Genomic DNA, 26,940 nt, shown 5'->3' with positions numbered 1-26,940 from the left:
GTATCATCTACCTTGTAGCCTTTGAGCCAGATTTGGAGCAGGGAAATTCAGATCACTAAGTTTTCTCACTTTGTCTAACAATACTCTTTAGAGGCTCAATTTAGGGGAAATGCAATCTCTTGGCTGAAACAAGTTATTTAGATGATCCATTTCATGAATAATGGTGAGATCAGATAAATTGAAAAGATCCATTTAATAGTGTGTAAAATGATCTGTCTTATAGATATTTCAGAAAATATATAGCAAGTTATTTAAAGGAGATTTATAAAAAATATCCTCTTTGTGGCATCAGCATATACTGTTTCTTTGGAAGTAGACTTTCCTGATAGTTAGAACCTTTAACAATTTGGATGTGAGTTTTAAAAATATACAAATGTACTTGAAACCCATATTTTGATAGCTTGTCTTATTTTAATGTTTGCTTAGTCTTTCAGAAGTCTTTATCTTTTATTATCCCATTTATTTTTCATCAAGTAAGAAAAAGATAAATCACCCAACCATGAAGATCACATAGTTGATAGTGAAAGCTCATCCAATTTCATATTTTAAGTTGTCAACTTCTGAGTGAACTAATCCAAGCAAGCAAAATAATCCAGAATCAAATGCATAATACACAAGGTTCCATTTAACATTGCAATGTGGATTTAAATCAACAAAGTAACTTCTAGCTTACCTTCATTCAAGTATTAGTGGCTGCAGATCCATACAAGTAGAACTATTTATTCCAACATAACAATGCTACTTAAATAGTCTTCATGGTTTTGCTTCTAAGTGTATACTCATATTCATTCTGAAATGTCTAAATAAGTTGTATATGAGAAACACAATCACTTAGGGGTTTGAGAGTGAAATTATAAATTTATATAGAGAAACAGTAACTCTTACCAACATGTTTTTAGGTAGCAAAAATTGCCTCATTTTCAGAAATTCATGATTACCTCTCATCAATTAAGAGATGCTGTGATTCTTAAAATATTTCCTACTCCATTCTAGAATATTGTGGAGCATAAGTCTAATTTGTGTCTATACCAATAAAATTGTATTTCTAAGACTTGGCTGAAAAACTAACAAATTGGCCTAAAAAGTAACTTTGATTTCATGAGTTCTTTCAATTAATAAACATTTTTGAGCCTATGCTCTTAACCCAGAAATGTAGATTAATGTAATAATTTTAATAATGATGATATCATAAAAGGTGAAATAAAAATAGTTTTTAAAAACAAATACATAATCAATCTTTCTGCTAAAGAAAGGAAGAAATATTAGTTTCATTTCTCTTCCTCACTAAATTGGCAGTTTTAAATAATTAAAATATCCAGTGTTGGGCATTCTCACTTAACTGCTAATGGTAAGGTAAAATAGTGTAGTTTTTCTGGGAGGCAGTTTTTACAATATAGATAAAGAACTTGAAAGCATTCAAAATCTTTGACCTGATAATCTACTACTAAGAATTTATATTAACAAAATAACCAGTGTTGCACACAGAAGTTTACATTAAAGATATTTATCATGGAATATTTTTTAAAGGAGGAAAAAGAAACAATCTAATACCCCCCAAAAAGATATGGTTAATAAATTATGGTTCAACTATCTTGATATAGATTCACTAGGCATGAGGTATGGGGAAAATATTTAATGACATAAAAATATTTGTCATATGTTAATTTTAGAATGTAGTTTACAAAATGTATATACTATATGCTATTAATTTTGTAATAAAAATCTTTATACACACAATGCATAGAAAAAGGACTGGAAAGAGCTTTCAGTTTCTGGTCTGACATGTAAAGAGCTTAGAAGTTGTCACTGTCATTGTCACAAGAAAAAAGCTGAAGGAACTTAAAATCAACACCTTTTAAATCAATCAGAAAATTGAGATCACAGGGCAAACTATTCTTTGTTTTTTTACTCTGAAAACTGGAAAGACAAGCAAATAAAATAGCCACTGCTTTATCATAATAGGAACACTTAAAGGGGGTAATTGACTAATTGCTGAAAAGGTAACATGTACTAGCTTGAGAGATAAAAAAATTTTTTTTTCTGAGTTTTATCTCCGGGAGACCCACCAGGTTCTTAGGTTGAAGATTGGAGAAAAATTCTTTTCTGCTTCAGGCAGAGGAGGAAAAAGTAACCACTCTGAAATAAGCCCAGAGCTCTTAGTTCTTCTTAACTGAGGCCTGCCCTCAAGAGAAATGATTTTATCAGAGTCTAATTGATTTGCATTTTATCAGAGCCTAACTAACTTGGGAGAATGGACATACCCAACTCCACTAGCCTTCCTGTTTTACCTATTCTGGTGGACAGGAGGAAGCACTTTGAAAGGTCACAGTTCATGGACACAGGCTCACTAAAAGACTGAGAGCTAATTATGTGATTTTAGAGTGTTTCTCTTACCCCCCACAATTTACCAGCACATCAATAAGGCCCCTGTATAATAACAGGAAACTACAGTTAAAAGAAGTGCAAGCTTCAGACCCTATTTAAGAAGGAGTATCTAGGGAAAATTGAAACAACAAAGGGGTATAAACAGGGATGTTAGAGTAGATTTTAGCTTCTGAAATCACAGCTAAAGTTAGCCTAACTCCTATCTATATTAACATAAAAATTCACACTGAAGGCCTATTCACCTCAGTTCCTTTTATCAAATACATTATGTCCAACTTTAAACAAGAAATTATGAGGTATACTAAAAGGCAAAACAAAAACAAACAAATGACCAAAAGCACAGTCTGAAGAGACAAATAAAGTATCAAAACCAGCCTCAGATAATGGCAGATATTTTAGAATTATCAAATTGGGAATTCAAAATACCTATGATTAATAAGCTAGTGATTCTAATGGAAAAAGTGAACAATATGCAAGAATATATGAGTAATATAAACAGGTAAATGGAAATTGTAAGAAAAAATCAAAAGAAAATGTGAGAATTCAAAAACATTGTGCTAGAAATGACGAATCTCTTTGATGGGCTCATCAGTAGATTGGACATGATTTAGGAAAGAATCAGTGAACTAAAGATTCCAATAGAAACTTCCCAAACTGAAATAAAAATGAAAAAAATGAAAAAAAGTAGACTATCCAAGAACCGTGTGAAAATTACAAAAAGTTTATATATGTATAAATATAACGGGAATGCCAGAAAGAGAAGAAAGGAAAGAAGAAAAGAAATATTTGAGTAATAATGGCTGAGAGTTTTCCAAATCATTGTCACACCAAAGCAGGGATCAAGGAAGTTCAGAAAATACAAAACAGGATAAATGTTAACAAGTCTACACTTAGACATATCATATTCAAACTGCAGAAAATCTAAGAGAAAGAAAACATCTTGAAAGAAGAGTAAAGTACATTACCTATGGAAGAACAAGAATAAGAATTATATTTTATTTCTCTTCAGAAACTATGCAAGCAGGAAGAGAGTAGAATGAAATACTTAAATTGTTGAAAGAAAAATTCCAACTTAGAATTCTGTATCCAGCAAAACTGTCCTTTGAAGGTGAACAAGAAACAGATTTCTTCAGACAAACAGAAATAGAAGAAATTTGTTGCCTGCCTTGAAAGAAATGTTAAAAAATAATTCTCCAAAAAGAAAGAAAATGATAGGTCAGAAATTCAGATCTACATAAAGAAAGGAAAAGCATTAGAGAAAGAATAAATGAATGTAAAATTAAATATTTTATTTTATTTTTTTATTCTTAATAGATCTAACAGAAAAAAATGTTCAAAAATAATAATAACAATGAATTGAGTGATTATATCTTATGAAAAAGTGAAATGAATGACAGCAGTCTTATAAAAGATGGAAAGAAGGAATTGGGAATACTCTGCTATAATGCACCTGCTCTACTTGTGAAGTGGTATAGTGTTATTTGAATGTGGACTTAGATTAGTTGTAAATGTGTTTTGAAAACTAAGGCTATCACTAATTTTTTTTTTATAAAAGTATAATTGGTAGGCTGAGAGAAGAGAGAAATTGGAATAATGGAAAATGTTCAATTAAAGCCAGAGAAGGCAGAAAAAAAGTAGAACATACACACATACAAAAGAAAAAAATTCAAACTCAATGAATCAAAAGTAATTATAAATATGGTCAATATTAATCCAACTGTAATCTATAATTTAAATGTGAATGGTCTGTACACAGCAATTAAAAGACAGTACCAGATTGGATAAACAAGACCCAGCTATGTGTTGTCTACAAGAAAGCCACTTTAAATATAAAGATTCATACAGATAAAAAATAAAGAGATGGAGAAAGATAAAGCATTCTAACACTAATCAAAAGCAAGCAGGAGTAGCTACATTATTTTTAGGTAAAGCAGAGCAAGGAAAATTATGTATATGCACATAACAAAGCATCAAAATATGTGAGGCAAAAGTTGTCAGAACTGCAAGGACAAGCAGATAAATCCACTACTACAGTTGGAGACTTTTAAACCCCTCTACTAATAATTAAGAGATTCAGAAGGCAGGAAATCAGTAAAGATATAATTAAACTGAACAGCACCATCAATCAATCAATCAATCCAGCAGATTTAATTAACATCTGTAGAATGTTTCACCCAACAACAGCAGAATACACATTCTTCTCAAGCTCATGTGGAACATCATCAAGATAGACCACATTCATGGGTCATAAAACACATTAACAAATTTAAGAGAATATAAATTATGTAAAGTATGCTCTCAAACCACACTGGAATTAAAATAGAAATCAATAACAGAAAGATAGATGTAAAAATCTCAAAATAGTTATAGATTAAACAATACACTTATAAATATCACATTTAAAAATATTTTGAATTATTTGAAAATAAAAATAAACTTATCAAAATTCATGGGATGCAGTGAAAGCAGTACTTAGTGGAAATTTGCAGTGTAGATTAATATATTAGAAAGAAATAAATCACCGATGTTAACAATCTAAGCTTCATCTTAGAAAACTAGCAAAAAAGAGCAAATCAAATTTAAAGTAAGCAAAAGAAAAGACATTTTAAAAAATTAAAGCAGAAATCAATGAAAGCAAAACCAGGAAAACAGAAAAATCAATGAAACCAAAATCTGGTTCTTTGAAGAGATTAATAAAATAAATAAACCTCTAGCCAGGTTATCTAAAGGAAAAAAGAGAGAAGGCACATATTACTAGTATCAGAAATGAAAAAAAGACCATCATTACTGATCCTGTGTACATAAAAAGGATAATAAAGGAATGTTACGAACAAGTCCACGGATTTAATAACTTTGGAAAAAAATGGACCAATACCTAGGAAAATACAACTTACCAAAACTCATACAGAAACAAAAAGATTGTCTTCATGGCTTATAGCTATTAAATAAATTGAATCAATAATTAATAACCTTCCAAAACAGAAAGCACTAGGCCCAGATAATGAGTTGGTGAATTTTACCAAACATTTAAGGAAGAAATAATATCATTATTCTACAATCTGTTTCAGAAGATAGAAGCAGAAGGAACACTTCCTAACTCATTCTATGAGACCAACATTACTCTGATACCAAAACCAGGCAAAAACATTATGAAGATCAATATGTCTCATGGAAAAATCCTCAACAAAATATTAGCAAATCGAATCCAACAATGTAGGTAAAATCTACGACCAAGTGAGATTTATTCCAGGTATGCAAGGCTGTTTTAACATTCATAAATGAAGTAATGTAATCCATCACATCAACAGGTTAAAGAAGAAAAATCACATGATCATATCAATAGACACAGAAAAAGTATTTGACAAACTTCAACACTATCCAGCAAAATAGGAATAGAGGGGAATTTCTTCAACTTCATAAAAAAAATCTGCAAAAAATCTACAGTTAACATCATACTTAATGGAGAGAGACTAGATACTTTTCTCTTACGATCAGAAACAAGGCAATTATGTCTCCATTAATTCAACATCATACTTGAAGTCTTAGCTAATGCATTAAGATGGAAAATGAAAATAAAGGGTGTACAGATTTGAGAGGAATAAATAAAACTACCTTTATTAACAGATAACATGACTATCATGTAAAATATCCTAAAGAATGAATTTATAAAAAACACTCCTGGAATGTTAGGTGATTATAGCAGGGTAGAAGGATACAAGAGTTATATATGTCAATTGCCTTTATACTAACAATGAACAATTGGAATTTGTAATTAAAAACACGATGCCATTTACAGTAGCACCAAACCGCCTACTGAAATACTTAGGTATAAATCTAGCAAAAAGTATACAAGATCTATGTGAGGAAAAGTATAAAACTCTCAGGAAAGAGTTTAAATAAATAGAAAGCTATTCCATGTTCCTAGAGAGTTAGACCCAATATTGTTAAGATACTAGTTCTTACCAACTTGATTTATAAATTCAGTACAATACCAATCAAAATCCTAGCAATTTACTTTGTGGAAATCAGCAAAGTGATTTCAAAATTATGTGGAAAGACAAAAAACCCAGAATTGCCAACACGATCTTGAAGAAGAACAATAAAGTCAGAGGACTGACACTACTTAACTTCAAGACTTGCTATAAAGCTACTGTAATCAAGATAGTGTGGTGTAGTTGAAAGAATACACAAATGGATCAGAGAAACAATATAGAGCCCAGAAATAGATGAGCATATATAGTCAACTTATCTTTGGCAAAAGAAGCAAAGACGATTCATTAGAAAATTCATTGGAAATCTTTCGACAAATGGTGCTGGAAAAACTAGACATCCACATCCAAAACAAACAAACAAACAAACAAACAAACAAACAAACAAACAAATAAATGTAGACACTGACCTTAAAACTTTCATTAAAATAATTTGAAATGAATCAAAAACCTAAATGTAAAATACAGAAGTATAAAACTTCTAGAAGTTAACCTATGAGAAAATCTAGGTTATCTTAGGTTTGGTAATGAGTTTTTAGATATAACACATAAGGCATGCTCCATGAAAGAAAAAAAAAATGATAAATTGGATTTCATTAAAAGTAAAAAAATATATGTTCTTTTAGGTTTATATTCCACATATAAGTGATATCGTGTGATTTTCAACCTTTTCTGTCTGGCTTATTTCACTTAGCATAATTATCTTGAAGTCCTAAAAGCAACAAATGAACAGGACAAACAAACAGACTCATGGACATTGATAATGGACTAGTGGTTACCAGAGGGTAGGGGGAGGAGAGGAGAGGTAGACGGCATAAAGGGGGTCAAATATGGGGGGTAGGGGTAGGGTGAAGCGGGTAAAGGAGATCAAATATATGGTAGCTGAAGGAAACTGGACTTGGGGTGATAATTACACACTAGAATATATAGATGTCAAATTATAATGTACACCTGAAAATTGTATAATTGTATTAACCAATGTTTCCCAAACAAACTTATTTAAAAGAAATATGTTCCGCAAAAGACACCATTAAGAGAATGAAAGGACAAGTCACAGTTTGAGGGAAAATATTTGCAAAAGACATATTTGATAAAGGACTTGTATCCAAAATATACAAAAAAAGTCTTAAATCACCACAATAAGAAATGAATGACCTAATTAATAAATGGGCAAAAGAGCTAAACAGACACCTTACTAAATAAGATATACGGATGGCAAATAAGTATATAAAAAGATGCTCAACATCATATGTCTTTAGGAAATTGCAAATGAAATCAACGAGTGAGACACCACTATACACCTATTAGAATGGCTAATACTGAAAAATACAAGACCAATGGGAGCTCTCATTCATTGCTGATTGGAATGCAAAATGGCACTCTCACTTTGGAAGACAATTTGGCAGTGTTCAAAGCTAAACATAGCCTTACAATATGATCCATCAACCATACTCCTAGGTATTATCCAAATGAGTTGAAAACTTATTCACAATTAACAATTTTGGAAGCAACCAAGATGTCTTTTAATAGGTGAATTTATAAACAAGCTGTATATCCATTCAATGGAATATTATTCAATGATAAAATAAATGAACTATCAAGCTATGAAAACACATGGAGGACTTTGAATACATATTGCAAAGTGAAAGAAGTCAGTCTGAAAAGACCGCATGCCCTATATGACATCTTGGAATCTATATGACATCTTGAAAAGACAAAACTATAGAGACAGTGAAAAAGAATCAGTGATTTTGAGAAGTTTGGGGAATAAAACAGGCAAGAGATGAATAGGCAGAAGGCAGAGGATATTTAGGGCAGTGAAACTATTCTGTATGATACTATAATGGTGGACATATGTTAATAACACATAGAACTATACAAAAAAAGGATGAACTCTCATGTAAACTATGCCCTTTTATTAATATATCAATATTAATTAATTGTAACAAGTGTACCATACTAATGCAAGATATTAATAACAGGGGAAGTGGGGGTGGGGGTCAAAAGGAGAATATATGGGAACTCTATACTTTCTGCTCAATTTTTATGTAAACCTAAAACTGCTCTAAGAAATAGTATATTAATTTTAAAAAGAAAAAAATGACTAGAGGGACATTACTAGAATATTGAAAGTGGATATCTTCTGGTAGTAGAACTGTGTGATTTTGTCTTTATACATTTCTTTTTTATTACTTTTGTGAGGTATGGTTAATATGCAACAAACTCACCCCTTTTTAGTGTACAGTTTTGTGAGTTTTGACAAATACTTTCTGTCATTAGGAACCACCATAATCAAGATATAAAATGGCTCCATCACCCCAAAATTTTATTCTGCGCCCCTTCATAGTAAAATCCTTCCCTTACCCCAGTCCATGGCAACTATAATTCTGTTTTCTGTTCCTATAATTTTGCCTTTTCCAGAAAAAAAGTAATTGGAATCATATAATATGTAGTCTTTGAGTCTGGCTTTTTTTTCATTTAGCATAATGTCTTTGAAATTTATCCATGTTTGTGCATAGTAGTCCTTCATTTCTTTTTACAGCTGACTAATATTCCATTGTTTGGATGTTTATAAATTTGTTGAGGAACACTGGAGTTGCTTCCAGGTTTCGCTGTAAAAAAAAGCATCTATGTACAAGCTTTTAAAAAATGTACACTTATTTCATTCATTCATTCAGGGAAATACTTAGGAGTGGGATTGCTGGGTTGTATAGTAAGTGTGTTTTTAACTTTAAAACTGCCAAGTTGTTTTCCAGAGTGGTTGTACTTTTTTCATTTCCACCAGCAAAGTATGAGGAGAGTTCCAATTGCTCATCAGCATTTGCTATTGTCAGTCGTTTTGAGTTTAGTCATTCTAATAGATGGGTAGTAATATCTCATCTTGCTTTCAATTTGCATTTCCCTGATGACTAATGATATGTTTGACACCTGTATATCTTCTTTGTTGAAGTGTCATTTCAAATTGAATTCACATTTTCTTAAAAACTGAGTCGTTTACTATTTTATCCTTAAGTTTTGAGATTTCTTTTATTTCATTATTTTATTTTTTAAGATTATTGGTAACATTCGTTAATACAATTATATAATTGTTGGGTGTACGTTATAATTTGACATCTATATATTCTATTGTGTGATTACCACCCAGAGTCCAGTTTCCTTCAGCTACCATATATTTGACCCTCTTTACCTTGTCTACCTCCCCCACTGTTCCTCCATCCCCTATGATCTGGTAACCACTAGTCCATTGTTCATGTCCCTGACTCTCCGTTAGTCCTGCACATTTGTTGCTTTTAGGTTTATATCTCACATATAAGTGATATCACATGATTTTCAACTTTTTCATTCTGGCTTATTTCGCTTAGCATGATTATCTCCAGGTCCATCCATCTTGTCACAAATGGCAATATTTCATCTCTTCTTATGATTGAGTAATATTACATTGCATGTATGCACCATAACGTCTTTAGCTAATCATCATTCATAGGACACTTCTGTTGCTTCCATGTCCTGGCCACTGTGAATAATGCTGCTGTGAACATCTGTGTGCAAATATCTTTTTGTTATGGGTTTTCAAAACTTTGGGGGTAACTACCCAGTAGAGGGATTGTTGGATAATATGATAGATCAATTCTTAGGTTTTTGAGGAACCTCCATAATGTTTTCCATAGTGGCTGTACGAATTTGCAGTCCCACCAGCAGTGTATGAGGGTTCCTTTTTCTCTGCATCCTCTCCAACATTTGTTATTATTTGTTATTATTTGTTCTGTTGATTACAGCTATTCTAAAAGGTGTGAGATGGTATCTCATTGTGGTTTTCATTTGCATTTCCCTAATAGCTAGCGATGTTGAGCATCTTTTCATATATTTGTTGGCCATTTGTATATCCTCTAGGGAGAAGTGTCTGTTCATGTCCTCTGTCCATTTTTTGATTGAATTGCTTGCTTTTTTGTTATTGACTTGTGTGAGTTCTTTGTATATTTTGGATATTAGGCCCTTATCGGAGGCTTTACCTGCAAATATGTTTTCCCATTCAGATGGCTGGCACTTTACCTTGTTAATGGTTTCCTTTGCTGAGCAGAAGCTTTTTTAGTTTGAGGTAGTCCCATTCATTTATTTTTGCTTTTACTTCTCTTGCCTTTGAGGTCAAATTCATAAAATCCTCCTTAAGTCCAAGGTCCTTGAGTTTTGTTCCTATGTTTTCTTCTATGCATTTTATTGTTTCAAGTCTTATATTCAGGTCCTTAAACCATTTTGAGTTAATTTTGGTGCGTGGTGATAGCCAGCAGTCTAGTTTCATTCTTTTGCAGGTGGCCTTCCAATTTTCTCCGCACCATTCATTGAAGAGGCTTTCATTTCTCCACTGTATGTTTTTGGCTTTTTTTTTTTTTGGTCGAAAATTATTTGCCCATATAAATATGGGGTTACTTCTGGACTCTCAATTCTGTTCCACTGGTATGTGTGTCTGTTTTGCTGCCAATATCATGCCATTTTGATTACTGTTACTTTGTACTATAATTTGAAGTCAGGCAGAGTGTTGCCTCCAGCCTAATTCTTTTTTCTCAGGATGGCTTTTGCAATTAGGGGTCTTTTGTGCTTCCATACAAATCTGATGAATTTTTGTTCTATTTCTTCAAAAAATGCTGATGGGATTTTGATGAGAATTGCATTAAATCTGTATAATACTTTAGGTAATATAGTCATTTTAACTATGTTGATTCTTCCAATCCAAGAACACAGAATATCTTTCCATTTTTTTGTATCTTCTTCAATTTCTTAAATAGAGTCTTATAGTTTTCACTATATAGTTCCTTCACGTGTTTCGTTAAATTTATTCCTAGGTATTTTATTCTTTTTTTGCAATTGAAAAGGAATTATTTTTTTTTACTTCTTTTTCTGACGCTTCATTATTAGAGTACAGGAATGCTTTGAATTTTTGAACGTTGATTTTGTATCCAGAAACTTTACTATATTTGCTTATTGTTTCTAGTAGTGTTCTTGTGGAGTCTTTAGGGTTTTCTATATAGAGAATCAGGTCATCTGCAAATGGTGACAGTTTGACTTCTTCATTTCCTATTTGGATGCCTTTATATCTTTCTCTGGTCAGATTGTGCTTGCTAGGACCTCCAATGTTATATTGCATAACAGTGGTGATAGTGGACAGCCTTGCTTTGTTCCTGATCTTAGAGGGAAGTTTTGTAGTTTTTCACCATTAAGTACAATTTTGGCTGAGGATTGTCATAGATGGCCTTTATGATGTTAAAATACTTTCCTTCTATACCAATTTTCTTAAGTGTTTTGATCATAAATGGATGCTGCATCTTGTTAAGGCATTTTCTGCATCTATTGATATGGTCATATGTTTCTTACTTTTTAATTTGTTTATGTGGTGTATCCCGTTAATCGATTTGTGTATGTTGAACCATCCCTGTGCCCCTGGGATGCAGCCCACTTGATCATGGTGTATAATCTTTTTAATATGTTGCTGTATTTGGTTTGCTAGTATATCATTTAGGATTTTTGCATCTGTGTTTATGAGAGATATTGGTCTTTAGTTTTCTTTTTTTTGTGTGTGTTATCTTTACCAGGTTTTGGTATCAGGGTAATATTGGCCTCAGAAATTGAGTTGAGAAGTATTGACTCCTCTTCAATTTTTTGGAAGATTTTGAGGAGAATGAGTATTAAATCTTCTTTGAATTTTTGGTAGAATTCACTGGTGAAGCCATCTGGTCCTGACCTTTTACTTTTTGATAGGTTTTTGATGATTGTTTCAATTTCCATACTGCTGATCTATTTACATTTTCCAAATCTTCTTGATTCAGTCTAGGAAGGTTGTATTTTTCAAAGTATTGGTTCGTTTCTTCTAGGTTATTAAATTTGGTGTTATATACTTTTTCATAGTATTCTTGCACGATCATTTGTATTTCTGTAATGTCAGTTGTAACTTCCCATTTCATCCCAGATTTTGTTTATTTGTGTCCTTTCTCTTTTTTCTTTAGTAAGACTAGCCAGTGGTTTGTCAATTTTATTAATCTTCTCAAAGAACCAGCTACTTGTTGTAATTTTCTTTATTGTTGTTGTTTTCAATTTCATTTATTTCTGCTCTAATTTTGATTATTTCTTTCCTTCTGCTGACTTTAGGCCTCATTTGTTCTTCCTTTTCTAGTTTTTAAGATGAAGCATTAGGTTGTTTATTTGGGCTTGTTCTTGTTTTTGGAGATAGGCCTGTAATGATATGAACTTTCCTCTTATAACCGCTTTTGCCATGTCCCAAAAGTTATACTATCATTATTATTTGTTTCTATGTATCTCTTGATCTCTCTTTTATTTCTTCCCTGACTCAGTTAGTTTTCAGTAGCATGTTGTTTTAATCTCCATGCATTTGTGGTTCTTCCTGATTTTTTTTTTTTTTTTTTGCAGTTGATCTCTAGCTTCAAAGCGTTAAGATCAGAGAATATGGTCGGTATGATTTTAAACCTCTTATATTCCTTGAGGCTATTTCTGTGTCCTGGTATGCAGTCAATCCTTGAGAATGTTCCATTTCCACTAGGGAAGAATGTATAAGCAGCTGTTTTGGGATGGAAGGCTCTGTATATGTCAATTATGTCCAATTGGTCTAATGTGTCATTTAAGGATGTTATTTCCTTATTGATTTTCTGTTTGGATGATCTGTCCATATCTGACAGTGGAGTATTTAGATCTCCTACTATTATAGTGATTTGGTCTGTTTCTTCCTTTAGTTCTGTTAGTAATTGCTTTACATATTTTGGGGCTCCCTGATTGGAAGCATAAATATTAATAAGTGTTATGTCTTCTTGGTGCATGATTCTCTTTATCATTATGTAGTGTCCATCCATATATTTCTTTACCTTTTTTATTTTGAAGTCTCTTTTGTCCAATATTAGTACCACTACTTCTTCTTTTCTGAGTGCCATTTGCTTGAAATATCATTTTCCACCCTTTCACTTTGAGTATATATTTGTCCTTAGAGCTGAGATGTGTGTCCTGGAGGCAGAATATGGTTGGGTTTTGTTTTTTTGATCAATTCTGCAACTCTGTGCCTTTTTATTGGTGAGTTTCGTCCATTTACATTTAGTGTGACTATTGAAATATGAGGTCTTCTTATAGCCATTTTATCTTTTGCTTTCTGGTAGCTCAGTGTTTCCATTGCTTCTTTGTCCTTGTGTTTCTGTTTTCTTTATTTTGGTTGGCTTTTGTGAGTTTTGTCTCTGGTTCTTCTTGTTTTATGTTATATACTTCGGTTATGAATCATTGGTGTGTGGTTACCATTATGAATATGAAAAGGATAGTTATATATATATACACAGTCGTCAATCTTCTTATGCATTTGCTTTATCTCCATTCCCCTTTGCGAATTTGGATCTTTGAATCCTCCCCTTTTCAGACATTGTTATCTCATTTTGTCCCTATCTATGCTGAACGTTCATTACTATCTTGCTATAGCAATTCTCTTATTATTATTTAAGCTTGTAATGCCCTGTTCTTATTAAGGGTTGCACTCCTTGCTTCTACTTGCCTGATAGTCACTTTACTCCTAATTATGTATTGTTTTGTTTTGTTTTGTTATTTTGTTTTAGATGAGCTGACACCTTTCAGTATTTCCTGCTGTGCAGGCCTCGTAGTGGAGAATTCCCTCAGTTTTTGTATGTCTGGAAAAGTCTTAATTTCTCCTTCATGTCTAAAGGAGAGCTTAGCTGGATACATTATTATGGATTGGTAGTTCCTTTCACTTAATAGTTTAAATATTTGATTTCATTCCATTCTGGCTTGTAAGGTTTGTGCTGAGAAGTCTGATGATAATCTGTTGGGCTTTCTTTTATATGTTACCATCTCTTTTCCCTGGCTGCCCTGAGAATTCTGTCTTTGTCATTGATTTTTGATAACTTTAATACAATGTGTCTTGTTGAAGGCCTTTTTGGGTTGAGATCATTGGAATTTCTGTTGACTTCTTGAATTCCAAGCTCCAGCTCATTCCTTAGATTTGGGAAATTCTCGGCAACGATTTGTCTGAAAATGCTTTCTAGCCTGTGCTCCTTTTCTTCTCCTTCGTGAATGCCCATTTTCTTATGTTTCCTCTCCTGATGGTGTCAGCTACTTCTTGTATTTCTCTTTCATTATACTTCATTCTTTGGTTTCTCTCTTCTTCTTTCTGATTTATTTCTAGATTTTTGTCTTTGATATCACTGATCCTTTTCTCTATTTGGTCGACTCCATTTCCCAGGCTTGTTATTTCATTTTTCAATTCTTGCAGTGTGTTATTCATCTCCAGAAGTTCTGTTTGGTTCCTTTCGAGGATTTTAGTCTCCTTGTTCTGCTCATCTAGTCGTTTTTTTCAGTTTCTGAAATTGTTGATTTGAGTTGTTTTTGATCTCATTGAGTTTTTTTCAGAAGTACCACCCTGAATTCTCTGTCATTTAAGTCGCATATTTCTATCTCTGTAAGTTTATTTTCTGGAGATTTTTCTCTTTCTTTCTGAAATGCCTTGTCGCCTTGGTTGTTCATGTTGTTTAATGGACTATTTCTGCGCCTGGGCCTTAATGGAAGTCTATTCTGTTGTTTTTCCAGAAAGAAGATTTATTATATAAAGGTCTCTCTTTAACCTGCTGCAAATAAGGTGCTCTTCTTTTGTTTTCCAGTAGGTGGCGTCTAAGCCTCTTAGATCCTTGCTTTAGATAAAGCCTAAATGTCTTTTTTATTTTCTTGTAGATATTTAATCACACTTGCTACTCTCAGTTTCAGTCCCTGTCAGTGTTAGCAACAGTTTTGGTAGTGTTTGCTCAGACCTTGCTGGGGTTCCGCAGTGTTCGGTCTTGGAGGGTATGTGGGGAGGGGCCCTCTGTTTTGGGGTTTGGGGTCTGCTGCTCAGACGGGTGTCAGGCGGTGGACTTGGAGAAATAAAGAAGCCGCCAAAGCTCTTTGCAGGAGAAGGGGAGGAGTAAAGGTGTGGCGACTACCCTGATCGACCTACCTGGAAGTGCCGGAACTTCTAGCAGCTGGCACCAGGGCCCAGTCATCAGGGCAGAAAGCAGAGAAGCGGAACGGGACAGCAGAGAAACAACAGCTGATTTTTACCTGCTCGGTTGCAAAACTGAGGCTGAGCAGCAGACCCCAAACCCCAAAACAGCTGTTCAGCTCATTGTTGTTTCTGGGAATGAGATCTGAGGACGTCTCTTACTCCGTCATGTTTCCTTGCCATATCCGAGATTTCTTTATATATTCTAGCAAAAAGTTATTTATCAGAAATATGATGTGTAATTAATCTCTCCCAGTCTGTGCTTTTCCTTTTATTAACACTGTCTTTTAAAAGCAGTTCTTAATTTTGATGAAGTCCTATTTTATATTTTTATGGATTGTGCTTTTAGAGTTATAACTAAGAATTCTTTGCCTAACCCAAGATCACAAAGATAGCCTCCAATGTTTTCTTCTAGAAGTTTTAAAGTATTAGGGTTTACATTAAAGTCTATCTATAATCCATCTTGAGCTAATTTTTGTATGTGGTATGAGATATGGATTAAGGTTCATTCTATTTTATGTTTTGCATATGACTATCCAAATGTTCTAGCAGCATTTATTGAAAAGATTCTTGTTTCTTCATTGAATGGCCTTTGTACTTCTGTTGAAAATCAATTGACTACATAAGTGTAGGTTATTTTTTACTCTCCATTCTATTCTGTTGATATATTTGTCTAACCTTTTGCCAACACCACATTGTCTTGAAAACTATAATTTCACATTAACTCTTGAAATCATGTAGTGTTCGTCTTCCAACATCTTTCTTGTTCAAAATCGTTTTGTATCTGCTGCTTCCTTTGCCTTTCCATGTAATTTTTAAATTAGATTAGCAATTTTTATAAAATATCCTGCTAGTGTTTGGATTTTGATTGCATTGAATCTATAAATCATTTTGGGGAGAATTGACATCTTAACAATGTCGTGTCTTCCCTGTCCATGAACAAGATATAACTCTCCATTTCTTTTTGTTTTAGGGGAGCTATTACAAATGATACTTTTTCAAATTTCGATTTTTAATTGTTCATTAAAGATTATATAAATGTGATCAACCTTTTTATATTGGCCTTGTATTCTGCAGTTTTGCTAAATTCTCTTACTATTAGTAGTAACTTAAATAGATTCTTTGTGATTTTTTTTGGAGACAATCATATCATGTATTAAATCAAGACAGTTTTATTTTTTTATCCAACAGATGTGCTTTTTACTTCTTTTTCTTACCAGATTTCACTGGCTAGTACCTCCAAGAGTGATGAAATAGACATCCTTGCATAATCCCCAATCTTAGGAGGAAAGTGTTTTTTTTTTTTTGCCATTAAGTATGATGTTAGCTGTAGGTTTTTTTTTAATTTAATTTTATTATTAGTTTCAAGTATGTAGTACATTGGTTAGACATTTATATAGTTTACAAAACGATCCCCCTAATTGCTCTTTCTCTCTGGCTCTCCACCTAGCCATTACATTAATGCTAACTGCGTTCCCTATGCTGTGTTCCCCATCCTCATGACCATCTATCAACTGCTAATTTGTACTTCTTTAACTCTTCACCCCTTTAGGCCAGCCTCCAAAACCCCCCCTCTCCTCTGGCCATCACCAGATTGTGAAATCATATGGTATTTATCTTTCTCTGTCTGACTTACTTCACTCAGCATAATAACCTCTAGGTCCATCCATATCATTGCAAATGGTAGGATTTTATTTTATTTTTTTAATGACAACTGTAGGTTTTTTTGTAGATTCCCTTTATCAAGGCGAGGAAGGCCCTTTTCTGGATTGTTTAGAGTTTCTGTCATAGATGGATATAAAATGTTGTCAAATGCTTTTTCTGAATCTTTTGCAATGATTACATGGTTTTTCTCCTCTGGTTGGTTGATATGGTAAATTGCATTGATTGAATTAATGAATGTTGAATTTTCAGAATAAATCCTACTTGCTCATAAAGTATTATCCTTTCAATTTATTGTTGGATTTAATATGTTAAAATGTTGTTGAGAATTTTTGTATCTATGTTCATGCGAGATATTGGTATGTAGATTTTTTTCCCTTGTAATATCTTTATCTGGTTTTAGTATTAGTGTAATGCCTACATCAAAAATTCGGTTGGGAAGCACTCTCTCCTTTTCATTTCTCTGAAATATTCGGTAGAATGTTAGTTAGAATTCACAATGAAGCTATCTGGCCCTGGTGTTTTTTTTGAGCGAAGTTTTTAACTACAAATTCAATTTCTTTACAAGATATATGATTATTCAGGTTATTGATCTCTTTTTGAGTGAGCTTTAATAATTGTGTCTTTCAAAGAATTCATGCTTTTCATCTAAATTGTTAAATTAGCTGGTATAAAGTTATCCATAATATTCCCTTTTTATCTTTGTAATATTTATATGATTTATAATGCAGCCCTCTCTTTTATCATTATTTGTAATTTGCATCTTTTCTCTTTTTAGCTTTGTTAGTCTTGCTAGAGGTTTATCAATTTTATTGATCATCTTAAAGAACCAGGTTTTATTCTCATTGATTTTTCCTACTGATTTTCTGTCTTCAATTTCATTAATTTCGGTTTTTTATTATTTCTCCTATTTGCTGTTAGTTTGTTTTGTTCTACTTTTTCTAGTTTCTTAAGGTGTTGATTTAAGGCTTTTCTCCTTTTCTAACATAGGTATTTAGTGATATCAACTTCCCTTTAAGTACTTCTTTAGCTGCATTTTGTATGTTGTGTTTTCATTTTCATTTAGTAAAAATATTTTCTAATTTCCCTTTTCTTTTTCTCTTCAACTCATGGGCTATTTATAAGTTATCAGCATATTAAAAGTGGTTGTATTCTTGTGCCTGATTTGTGTGTAATGTTTCTTTATTCTATATACTTTTATGTCTTTATTTTGTTCTTTTTGTTTGTTTGTATATGTTTTTCAATTTTCTACATTGAACATGCATTACTTTTCTAATTAGAAAATAATCACCATAAAATAACACTCTACATTTTGTAGCATTTTATAATTTACAGAGAGCTACCCCTAATCGTCCAACATCTGGGAGAGAAACATATAATCCATATGTCATAGATGTTAAAAAATGAGATTGATAGAGTTTAAATGACTTGCTCAGTGCCATACAGCTAGAGTAAGTAAGGATTCAAACCCAGATTTTATGACTCATTCAGAAGAAGTTGGAAATAAAGATTTGAAAAGTAAATTGGAATTTAGGGTAGTTGGAAAGAATCGTAGAGTGTTTTTGAAGCAGCATGCAACTTGAGAATCTGTGATTACTAGTGAAGTTGAACATCTTGTCCTGTTTATTGCCTGTTCCCATTTCTTCTTCTCTAAACTGCCATTCATAGCCTCAGACCATTTTTCTATTGGATTTGTTAGCCCTTTATTGATTGATTCGACTGATTAAAATATTTCAGATATTAACACTTTATTTGTTGGAACTATCTTCTCCCAATTTCTAGCTTATCTGTCTTTTCTTTATTATTTCAATTCTGATAATCATGGAAATGTGTTTATTTTGAGGAATCTTGGTTTATTTTAACTGTGTATGATGGGAAGCAGAAGATAGAAGAAGATGGGATTGGAAGACAAACTATATGGTTTGGAAATTCATTTACCAATAATTTTTTGATTGCTTACATTTATTGGCCACAGTGTGCTAGGCCATGCGATAGACTGAGAGTAAAGAAAAAATGGTACTTACTTGTTAGGACCTTTCACCCTGACAGAGGAATACGACATATAAAATAAGACAAATAACATAGTATGTACTCAAGTAACTATGGTCCAAGATAAGCTGTGACTATCAAAATTTCCATTTCAGCAAAAGGAAGGACACATTACTTTTGAGTTAACTGGGAGTTGTTTATGCAAGAAGTCTATAAGTTGATTGAGAAAGAAAACTGTGTGTATTTTTGCCTAACATTTTATCTTTAACACTTAGCATAGTGCCTGACAGAGTAGATGCTGAAGTATTTGTTTAATGATTGAATTATGTTAGCATATGGGGCAAAGTCATTTATAGGGATCTAACACAATGTATTTAGTCCATCATCCCTATACCACCACCAGGCAGATAGATCTGAGAATGTTCTGATAGATCAGCGTTTTAGACATTAGTTTGCTTTTCCAAAGCAAGGAAGGACAACCTTTTCCAAAAGGACACATGACATACTCCCTTATCTTAACATTTTAACAGAGCATTAGTCAAGATTTTGACTTCAGTGTCAGTGAAAACTGAGTTTGAGTCTTGTGTCAGTTACTTATTGGTTATATGACCCTTGATTTGCATCATCTATAGCATTAGACAATAGATTAGTGCCCATCTTACTAGGTCATTGTGGGACAAAATAAACAAAGCATGTAAAACTCTGAGCCAATAGTAGGGGTTCTGTCAATATTACCTATTCCTCTTTCCTTGATATACACTAAAATGGGTGGAACCTGTGATTGCCTTTGGATTTTGTGACTTGATTCATATTTTCTAACAGGCATGTTCTCCATCTCTTTCCTCACAGATTCAGAGACATATTGTGTTTTTCAAGACAAGAAGTATAGAGTGGGTGAGAGATGGCATCCTTACCTGGAACCATATGGGTTGGTTTACTGTGTGAACTGCATCTGCTCAGAGGTACATTTTCTCATGACATGTGATTTCCCAGTTAGCTCCTCAGCATGCAGAGGTGCTTTCAGGGCCCAGATGGCCAGGGAACATGGTGTTAAAGCCTAAAAGAAGTTAATCAGATCACAAGGAAAAATACACATCTTCTATCTCCCTCTGTTGCCTTTTGGCTTGATTTTCATGAGATTTCCGAGTATTTGCTATGGACAGATACTTATGGTCTCTTAGCCAAATGGCATAGGACATGGTATGAGAAGGCGGAATAGCTTGACAGTGGGAGTGGAGAGAAAGCTCAATATAATGCCTAGATTGTAAGACAAGACCATTTTTTTTGGAAACCATTTTTAGGGTTTGCCTTTAAATAAGAGATTAGGACAGACTATATACTGGTTCATTGGGAAAGCGTATTTTATATTATCTCAGACAATAACTAAGATTGAGATTGGGAAGCCTTGGCTTGTACCTGGTGAGGATTAGAGTTCCTTGGCTTGGCCTTGGCTCCTGTCTGGTTACTCAAAGAGGTATTTGGACAACTTGAATGCCATCTTTGCAATAGAGGAAGCAGATAGTTCCATTTTCTTTCCATGGCCTTGACCCAGGACCACAGTTCTTTCTGAACAAACCTCAATCATTATACCTATAGTTTCTCAACTTCAGCAGCATTGACGTTTGGGGACAGATAATCCCTTGCTGTGGAGGCTGTCTTGTGCATCATAGGATATCTAGCGGCATCCTTGGCCTCTACCTACTAGATGCCAGTAGCACTAAACCCAATTGTGACAAGTGAAAATGTCTCCAGACATTGCCAGAGTTACCTAGGGGATGAAATAATCCCTGGTGGAGATCCACTGCATTAAGGAAGTTAAGAAGGGAGGCCCTGAGAATTAAGAATTCTGAACATATAAGAAAGAATTTTCAGGGCCAACCTCTCACTTGAGAACTCATAGAAGAATTGCCACTCCCCTCTAGTGCCCAGGTAGAACAGGAGTAGTCACTTGCAAGCCTGATTCTTTTGCCATTTGAACGGAAAATTGGAGTTTCAGAATTTTGAGCATGTGGAAACTTAACCTTCAGGCCATTATCAGGTGGTGTTAAGAGGTTGCAGGGTTCTAAAGTCAAGACAGACCAAATTTACAACTCTGGCTCTGCCACCTATGAGCCATGTTACATCGGACAAGTTACATAACCTCTCTGAGATTCTTTCAGCTTATTTAAAATGGGATAATGATATTACCTATTTCATAGGGTTGTGGTAAAGATTACATTCATGAATTCATTTCAGTCACCTAAAACAGTGATTGCTCATGACCAACATTCAAAAAATAATAACTACTATTGTCATCATCATCTTCATCATCATCATCATCATTATCATTATGGTTATCATTATTTTTATGAATTGATTAACTCTAGAACAGAATTCAGTATAAAGCATTAAGTGGGATCAGTTTAGTCCTTAGCCAGGTGTGGTTTCAGATGTACTTTGATCTCTGTTCAAGATCATACCACCTGGCTCTGAGGAGTGTGACATATAAGGAGGCTCTGTGGTATTTCCAAATGCTGGGCAGTGAAAATGTTAACATGTTCCCTGTGCCAACAGCTCAAGTGCTTTTCTCTATCCTCTTCATCACCTTCTTCCCCCACAGCAGCCTGAGAGAAGAAATCCTCGCTTCAAATGAATTATAGATGGAAAATGTTAACACAAAATTGATTCCCAAAGTCTTCCTTTATTCTAGCAATTGTTGAGAGTTGTCAGAACTATGGTTCTTCTAATTGTAAATCAGGCAGGGACTCAGTCGCCCCACCCAGGCATACTAGCTAATCAACTCAATTTAAAACTCGCATTTTTGCTCAGGAAAACTTTTTTACTGAAAAAGGAAGTGACAAAAGGAAGCAGTCAACCTACTGGATCAAAGCAGGGTTATATGGAATCAAAGATACATGTGCCAAAGGCACCTCCTTGTCCAGAGATTGATAGCAGCTTAGGGGACCCAACACTCATTATCTCTTCTCTTCCGTGTCGTTGGGCAGGTGATTATGAAATCAGACTAAGCTCTTGGAAAAGATGTTCAGTTAGAGTTGGGCAATAGTAGAAACGCCAAAGAGCCAAGCCAGAAGAAGCCTCCCACAGTTAGTGAGAGGCTTTGAAAACTGTAGCAGTACTGATTCCAGCCTTAGAAAAATATACCAACAAGCTATCAACCAACCAAGCAGAGATGCTAGTGATGAGAAAAGGAAAGAAAAATGTTGATTTCATTCAGCTTCTCAGGAATGCATTATTCACTGTCTGGGTGAGTCCCTGCATGACTGTTTCCCAAACTGGCATGATCCCAGTGACCTTTGAAAGACATTTAGTTTTCACTTATTGCCTCCTCTCTTTCAGAATGGGAATGTGCTTTGCAGCAGAGTCAGATGTCCAAGCCTTCACTGCCTTTCACCTGTGCATATTCCTCATCTGTGCTGCCCTCGCTGTCCAGGTAAACTGATTTGCCTCTTTCTTTCCCAGCTGTGGTTCTCCTTCCTCCCTTTTCCAGCCAACTCACTCAATCTCCCTAATTCCCCAGAAGCGAAACTTCCAGACAGAAATAACAATAGGATACTTTTAGGCAGCCCACACCGGCCCCTAACTACCTTTTATAGCCCATGTGGGGCACATTCTAGGCTCTAATAAGTTATTGAGTACCCAGTAACAGATTTTCATTGGGCTTTTAATCATTTGAAAGTGGATGTCAATTGGGGGAAGGGAATTGTGGCCCAGAGATTTTCTTCTGTAAATAGTCTCTTCCTACCGTGGGCAGTGGGCACCAGAGAAATTGTAGCATGGCAGCACATGTCCTCTGCCATTAGTGCTGGAATCGCATGCAAGCATAGTTTCTAAATGATGGGGGGCTATTCATAAATCAAAGGAGCTGAGGTAGTGAGGTTTATGACAGTATAAAGCTGCTTTCTTGCCGAATAGTCACCTTCTCCAGACTGTAGTTATTATGTACACATTGTTAAGAGCAAATAAAAGGGGGAGGTGTGGAGAGACTTTTTCACAAGGCTATTAGGATGTCTACTTTTCACAGTTTGTGGATAGGGTGTTTGTCTAAGGCAGGAGCTCCCTCAATGACACTTTGTTTACATCTCACTGGAGCCTGGCTCCCATACCAGAGGTGTGCAAGTGTGGAATGATTCAAAGAATGCCTGTGGGCCTGAGAGCAGTCCTAGCAAAAGGCAACAGTGTTGGGCTATGGGCATTAGAAGCCTTGCAAATTGTGTCTTTTCTCTTTCCTTTTAGGACAGGGGTTCTGGATTTGGGGTCCATGGGTGGATATTATGGAATCAGGGAACTCTTTAAAATTATTTTCAGTTTTTGGTGTAACCATGTATACATATTAATTCCTTTAGAAAGAATCCATATCTTTATTGGTATTCCTAAAGTGGCTATACATGACCTTAAAAATATCAAGAACCACTAGTCTAGAGCATACACAAATGGTACTTTTTTAAGTAGTAAAGAACTTCCAGAACTTGTAAGGGAGAAACCTAAAATATTAGAGGAAAAATGGTAGGAATGAGGTTAGGAATGAGATTCAATGAAAACTCAGTTAACTGAAATGTTACAAGAATGGAGTTTTTGTTTAATGGAAAAGAAATTCCCAACTTTTTTTGTCACTATCTATATGAAGTATACTTTCCTGCATCTGTTGAACACAAGGGATTCCTTACTAGCAAGAGATTCCTTACCAGATGGAAAAAGATCGTGCCATGTCACAGGTTTCTCATGCTGACTATAGGTGATGATAGTTTACACTTCAAGATGTCAGAGACTGACTCAGCATATGATCAACTTGATTTTTGGAACCCATCCCTAAATGAATGGGCTTTAATATTTTTGTATGTGTTTTTTGCTTCTACTTTAAGTGGATTACAGGAGTATAGTATGAGAGGAGTTCTGGTAGATGGGAGTAGTTTCTGATAAGGAGGCTAATCTGGAGAGATTTTTTTTTTTAATCTGCCAGGCTGCTTGTCAAAGAGCCTTATAAAATCTTATTTTTCCCAGAGGACTCCAAAAGTGGTCCAATGTCATAGGAATTTATCTAAACTGCTATATAGAGATTGTTCTTCTCCCTAAAGGAGGTTGAGGCATAACGCAGACACAGAGCATAAGGGGGAAGAGCATTGAATGGAGTATGGCTGTCATTTACTCCAGCTGCATAAAAGGAAGCAAGTATTGAGGAAAAAGGAAAGTATAAGCTAGCAGTTATTTTGAGAGAAAAAGAGTTAAAAATTGAGGTCAAAAATCCCAGAAAAGAGAAAATTGAAGGAAATAAATATGTTGTCTTAAAGACTTAAGAAGCACATTTCATGGAGTATAGAAACCAGCTGTTCATTTTCTTTTCCTTCTTGTCCTTGCAGATCAATTTCTTGTGAGTTCATTTTTTTTCTTGTCAACTATAACCTTTAACACTTTTTCCTGTGGGTAGTGGTACTAAAGTTCTTTAATCCTTATATACAAAAATGTCTTTATTTTGCTTTCAGTCTTTTTTGGGGGTGGGGGGATTTGGGCTTTGTTTTGCATTTTATGAGGCCTTGGACATGTTACTTAGCATCTGTGTACCTCAGTGTCCACATACGTATAATGTTTTTTATTCAATTACAGTTGACATTTAATATTATTTTATATTAGTTTCGGGTACACAACATAGTGGTTAGACATTTGTATAATTTATGAAGTGATCTCTCCAATTATAGTCTAGAACTCATCTGGCACTATACATAGTTATTACAGTATTATTGACTATATTCCTTCCCTATGCTGTACTTTACATTCCTGTGACTATTTTGTAAATGCCAATTTGTACTTCTTAATCTTTTCACCTTTTTCACCCAGCTCCCCAACCCATCTCCCATCTGGCAACCATCAGTTTGTTCTCTATGAGTTTCTGTCTGTTTTGTTTGTTCATTTATTTTCTTTGTTAGATTCTGCCCTCATTCTTAAGTAATAATTTGGCTGGGTATAAAATTATAGGTGAATGTTCATTTTTCCTTCAGCACTTCAAAGATACTGATAAATAGTTGGTTGACTTCCTTTGTTTGTGGATAAGAAGTCTGCTATTTGGTTGTAATTTTTTGCTGTTTGTAATTCTTTTGTGGGTAACTTGTTTTCCCCTTCTTCTAGCTTTTGAGATTTCCTCTTTTACTTTGATGCACACAATGAAGTGTGTATGTATGATTTATTTAGCTTGCTCAGCACATGATTATTTCAGCCAAAGGACTCAAATTTCTTTTTAGTTTTTAGTCATTAGTTTTGTGAAAATTACCTCTCTTCCATCTATTTTTTTATCATCCTCAAAGTTATCTTTGGAGCATGTTGTTGCTGCTCATTTAATTGATCCTGTATCTCTTAATGTCTTCTTAATTTTTTCCACCCTGGTATATTCTGCGTAATGATATATTACTTCAATTTTGTCCTCCAATTCATGAATTATTTCTTCAGATTTTTAATGCCTACTATTTAGGTCATATGTTAGGTTTTTTGTTGTTTTATTTTCAATATCTATATTTTCCCCAAGTTTTTAAATTATATTTAAAATCTGCGCAAGGTGCTGTTTTATAACCCCCCCCCCATCATTGTTTCTTGGGATCTCATTCTCTTCTTTATTTCTTTAAGGTATTTAAATATTTAAACTCCATTTCAGATTTGTATTTTTTTCAGGTGTGAATTCTCACTTCTGTTTGGATTTTCGATAGCTTTTCTTAGTTACAAATTCCCCCTTGTTTTCTAAAATTTTTGTTTAAAAGCTCATCAATCATGGGGGTTTTATTCTTGCCTTCTTTCCTGGTAGAATGGATGTTTCAGGCCTTATAGTTCATTGAGCTTTAAACCAGGTCATGTATTAGTGTTTCAGCTTGGTCTTCCTCATGCCTGGATGGCCTATCTCTACCTCTGTTTTCTTGTGCAGTGCTAGTCCCTGATAATGATCTTGGACTGGAATCTCAGCTACAGTTGCCTGCTTTGGTCAACCAGACCATCTGAGGGAAATACTTGGGATGGGCAGAGCTATGTCAGCCCTGTTTACATGTGAGAAATATGACCCAGATTTACAAAGTAATCTAATTGTAGGCTGTAGTTCTTGCTCAGCTATCTGGCCCCAACTATCTGTATCCGGTCCCAACTGCCAATGGACCATATGTTTTTGGCCTCCATTTATTGCTGTACTTTCTTTCTGTTTTATTCCATAGGAATCCTCTTTTGTTTCTGAGTATGATTATGCAGTTTTAAAGTTTGTTTATTTATTTTTAATTTTACATTTCATCTCTCTTCTTTGTTTGAAAAAGAGCAAGGAGTTTTCTCACATACTGTCTCTGCCATACTGAAATGGAATGCAAACCGGCTATTCTTTCTTTCTGTTGAAGATAAAACAAGAGTAAATGGGTTTAAACCATAGTAGAGAAGAATGGAGTTTGATAAAAGGAAGAACTTTAGGATTGAGTGATTGTTAAATCCTCGAATAAATGATTAAGGAAAATTTTAGTCTCTTTGCGGCATATTTCTGGAAATCAAAAAGTACCCACCCATCTAAGTAGAGTTGGCACAGTTATGCTTTAAGGCAGGGCAGTGGATATGATGACTCCTCTGTATTCCTTCCACCCCAGTGATTATTAGGCATGAGAAAACTCATGCCTTCAGGGCCACAAGAATGTTTTGTCAAAGGAAGGGCTCCAGTTTTCTATCGTAACCTGATGCAAGGCACTATGATGAAAATGTCCTCACTTAAAGTAGAATATTTAAAGCTAAGATGATGAACAAGTTCTATATCAAAAAGAGAAAACGAACGAGGAAACCATATACCCATTGCTTTGGTTTTACATATTATCCTATAAGAGTATCAACTTCAGAGAGTGTTCACCTGGGTAGTGATGGACTCGATTGGCAAGTCCTACA

The 26,940-nt window shown here is 34.3% G+C and overlaps 1 protein-coding gene across 5 annotated transcripts in view; it reads left to right on the top strand.

The window, feature by feature from the left end:
* Positions 1 to 26,940, top strand: part of CHRDL1 (chordin like 1) — a 134,937-nt gene that overhangs the window by 19,861 nt on the left and 88,136 nt on the right. For all 5 annotated transcript variants that reach the window (XM_023520022.1, XM_011374342.2, XM_011374341.2 and 2 more), the window contains exons 2-3: positions 19,906 to 20,018; positions 22,393 to 22,486. In XM_023520022.1, the coding sequence (XP_023375790.1) occupies positions 19,906 to 20,018; positions 22,393 to 22,486 (207 nt within the window). The remainder of the gene's footprint in view (positions 1 to 19,905; positions 20,019 to 22,392; positions 22,487 to 26,940) is intronic.

The sequence above is a fragment of the Pteropus vampyrus genome, unplaced genomic scaffold, assembly GCF_000151845.1.
Source record: "Pteropus vampyrus isolate Shadow unplaced genomic scaffold, Pvam_2.0 Scaffold244, whole genome shotgun sequence".
NCBI classification, from domain to species: Eukaryota; Metazoa; Chordata; class Mammalia; order Chiroptera; family Pteropodidae; genus Pteropus; species Pteropus vampyrus.
This window is presented reverse-complemented; position numbering and strand designations above follow the sequence as displayed.